This window comes from Echinops telfairi, unplaced genomic scaffold, assembly GCF_000313985.2.
Source record: "Echinops telfairi isolate 266 unplaced genomic scaffold, ASM31398v2 ScPeMD7_7457;HRSCAF=8495, whole genome shotgun sequence".
Taxonomy (NCBI): Eukaryota; Metazoa; Chordata; class Mammalia; order Afrosoricida; family Tenrecidae; genus Echinops; species Echinops telfairi.
This window is the reverse complement of record NW_022111357.1, coordinates 33,159,775-33,163,160: the sequence shown is the minus strand read 5'-3', so window position 1 is coordinate 33,163,160 and position 3,386 is coordinate 33,159,775. Positions and strand designations below refer to the sequence as shown.

Below are 3,386 nucleotides of genomic sequence, written 5' to 3'. Positions count from 1 at the left end.
ATGGCTGATAGCTCCTTGGGAGAATGACCCCTAATCTATTCCTGATGACCTCCAAGTGTATAGTCATTCTCAAGCCGCTAAGTCTGGCATCTGTTTGGGGGAGACAGCCTGAGAGAAATCCTTCTGTTTCCCATACTAAGGGACTCACCTTCCAGCACTGCAGGAGGCAACGGCCTCTCGTAATCTACAGCGCCGACATTGGCCTTTCTTCATAGTCCATCTCTGAGTCCTGTCTGCCGTGGGTAACCCTGCTGGAATGTGAACTGCTGGTGGCCTGGCTTCCAGGCTCACAGCAACACACAGGCCTCCTCAGGATGGCCACCCCACAAATGGGTGGTGGCCTGGTGAATCCACAGAAGGGCTTACAGGAGCTAATTGTGCTGCTCCTGGGACTCTGCGTTGTTTCGAGTAAAATCTTTACAAGGACCAACGCCAAGGACATCTAGGAGTAATACAACGTCTTCTTGGAGCAGCCACTCCCGACTCCCACACCTACTAGTGAGGATGCTCACGGCTACAGGCGTGGGTCTTCACCCAGGCTCTTGGCTTCAGCTCGGCCCCCAAAGCCCTCCTCTTAGGGACCCAGCCTTCGAAGGGGCTGTGACTGCCCACATCCCACTGTGAGCAGGTGACTGTGTGCCCAGCCAGCCACAACCTCTGGTCCTCAGCACTCTGAGACTGCTGGAGGGGGGCTGTCTGAAGAGCTGGCCCTGACGGTGGCCATGGGGTACCAGGAGGGCCGGTGACTTCTGCCAGAGAGAAGACGGCCTGAGGAGTGAACAGCTGGGCCTGTCCAAACTCCGCCATGTGGAATCAGAAACCTTGAGCAGCAAGATGCTTCCCAGTCCAGAGGGTGCCTCCCCCCACCTTCCAGAGGGCCTGGGTCAGATTTCTCTGGAATTCCCTGTTTAGGTAGGACAGGGAGCGGCTCCTGCTCACTAGGACAGACACCAGCCAAGTGGCTACTGGAGCCCATGGGAGCCTCAAGGGGCCAGCCATGTCCTGTGAGCTGGGATTCCATGCTGTCAGGGAGATCCCCTGCCCTTCACCCTGACCCCCATTCCTGCTCACAGCAGCCAGACAGCCCCAGGTCTCCTCCTCCACACCCCTTTCTGCAGGTGCAGCCCCGGCCTGATGGGGAGGTGATGCCCACGCTGGACATGGCTTTGTTCGACTGGACCGATTACGAAGACTTAAAACCTGATGTGTGGCCCTCTGCAAAGAAGAGAGGTATGCCCACCTACCGTGATACCCCGGTGCCGAGTTCCCCAGCCCTGGGAGCTCTGGCTATCCTACGGTTGTCCAAAGTCAAATCTAAACCGCGTCTCACCCGACAGCCCAAATGGAAATGCTGTAAAGTGCTTGCTCTTGTGGTTAGATGCGCCATCCTCATGATCGTTTCGATGCCGGAGCTCATTGTTGCAGTCATGATGCCACCCCCCTCCATGAGGGTCTGTCTTCCTCTTTATTGATGACCCTCCGCTTCACACACATGATGCCCTTCTCCAGGGACTGGTCTCTCCTGACAGCATGCCCATCCTCGCTTGGAAGGAGCGTTCTGGCTGTACTTCTTCCCAGACAGGTTTGCTCCTCTTGCGGCAGTCCCCGGTATGTATGGTCAATGTTCTTTACCCGCACCGTCATTCAAATGTGCCGACTCCTCCCTGGCCTTCCTCAGTCATTGTCCAGCCTCACAGGCATAGAGGGGGTGTCTGAAAATGTCATGACTTGGCCCAGGTGCACCGTGATCGTCAAAGTATATCTTCATTCTTGGGCCCTTTTAAGGTCTTGTGCGGAAGAATTGCTCGATGTGATACCTCGTGTGATTTCATGGGCCTTGACTATGGATCCACGTGAAATGAAACCCTTGGCAGCTGCGATCTCTTCTCTGTTGACGGTGATGCAGCTCAGTGGTCCAATGGTGCAGACCGTGGTGTTGTTTTCTGTTGAGGTGTGATCCATAGTACTGATAGTACTGATCACCATCAGGAAGGACTTAAAGCCCGCTTGGCTTTCAGTGAGCAAGTCGTGCATCAGCGTATTGCAGGTTGGTAAGGAGCCTTCCTCCAAGCCTGCTGCCAAGGTCTTCTTTGTCCAATCCAGCTTCTCAGCTTACGTGCTAAACACACAGCTTGAGTAAACCTAGCGAAAAGATACGGTCCTGCCACATACCTTTCCTGATTTAACCATGCAGTCGCCCCTGGTGCTATTCAAACAGGGCACTGGGTCTGTGTATCGGTTCCCATGAGCAAAATTTAGTGTTCTTGAATTCCCATTCTTTTTCTTTGTTTGTTTTGAATTCCCACTCTTGACAATGTGATCCATAACTTTTTATGATCCACAGAGTCAAATGCCTTACCACAGTCACTAAAACAAGGGAAAGCCTCTTTCTGGTCTCTGCTTTCAGCCAAGATGCATCTGACATCAGCAATGACATCCCTTGTTCCACATCCTCTTCTGAATCAGCCTGAGTCTCTGGCAGCCCCTGTCTATGTACCTCGGCAACCATGTTTGAATGGTCTTCAGCACTATTCTACTTGCATGTGATATTAGTGATATTGTTCAATAAGCACTACACTCCTTTGTTTGCCTTTCTTTGGAATGGGCATAAAAATGGATCTCTTCCAGTTGATTGGCCAAGTAGCTGCCTTCCAAATTTCTTGGCAGAGATGAGTGAATACTTTCAGGGTTTTAGCCACTTGTTGAAACATCTCAGTTGGTGTCCTGTCCGTTCCTGAAAACTTGCTTCTTCTTCAATGCCTCTGTGCAGCTGGGACTCTTTCTGTCAGCGCCGTCAGTTCTTCATCCTTTGCTGCCTCCTGAAGTGCTTGGACATCAAGCAGTTCTTTTTGGTGCAGTAACTGTGTGTACTCCCTCCATCTTCTTTCGATGGTTCCTGTATCATTCGCCCTCTTGCCCGTAGGAAGGGCAGAGAAGAGGGAGCTGTCTGGCGCAGAGCTGGATGGGACAGCGAGGGCGGGCTGCCTCCGGGTCTGTGTGATTCACCTCTTGGCTCCGCTGCCTGTTTCTGATACCACATCTTCATGTCCCCAGACAAACACCTGGGTCAACTCTCCAGCGATGGCAACGAAACATCACCGGCTGAGGGGGAACCGTGTGACCATCACCAAGACTGCCTACCAGGTACCCACCCACCTCACCAGCACAGAATGCACGGTGCCACGGGGGCACCAAGGCACGGAGATGGGCCCCAGACTCCCTGGCCCTTTATGGATGATAACTAATAGTTACACCAGCTACCACTAGCTTGATGCTGGGTGGTACGGACCGTGAAAGCACTCCGCTGCTAATCAAAAGGTTGGAGGTTTGAGTCCACCCCCAGGGGCATCAGCAGAGAGGCGGGGTGATCTGCTTTGTAAAATCCA

At 53.1% G+C, this 3,386-nt stretch overlaps 1 protein-coding gene across 1 annotated transcript in view; it reads left to right on the top strand.

The window, feature by feature from the left end:
• Window positions 1-3,386, top strand: part of DRAXIN (dorsal inhibitory axon guidance protein) — a 13,771-nt gene that overhangs the window by 4,384 nt on the left and 6,001 nt on the right. The window contains exons 3-4 of the mRNA XM_004705173.2: window positions 1,119-1,230; window positions 3,055-3,144. Coding sequence (XP_004705230.2) covers window positions 1,119-1,230; window positions 3,055-3,144 — 202 coding nt within the window. The remainder of the gene's footprint in view (window positions 1-1,118; window positions 1,231-3,054; window positions 3,145-3,386) is intronic.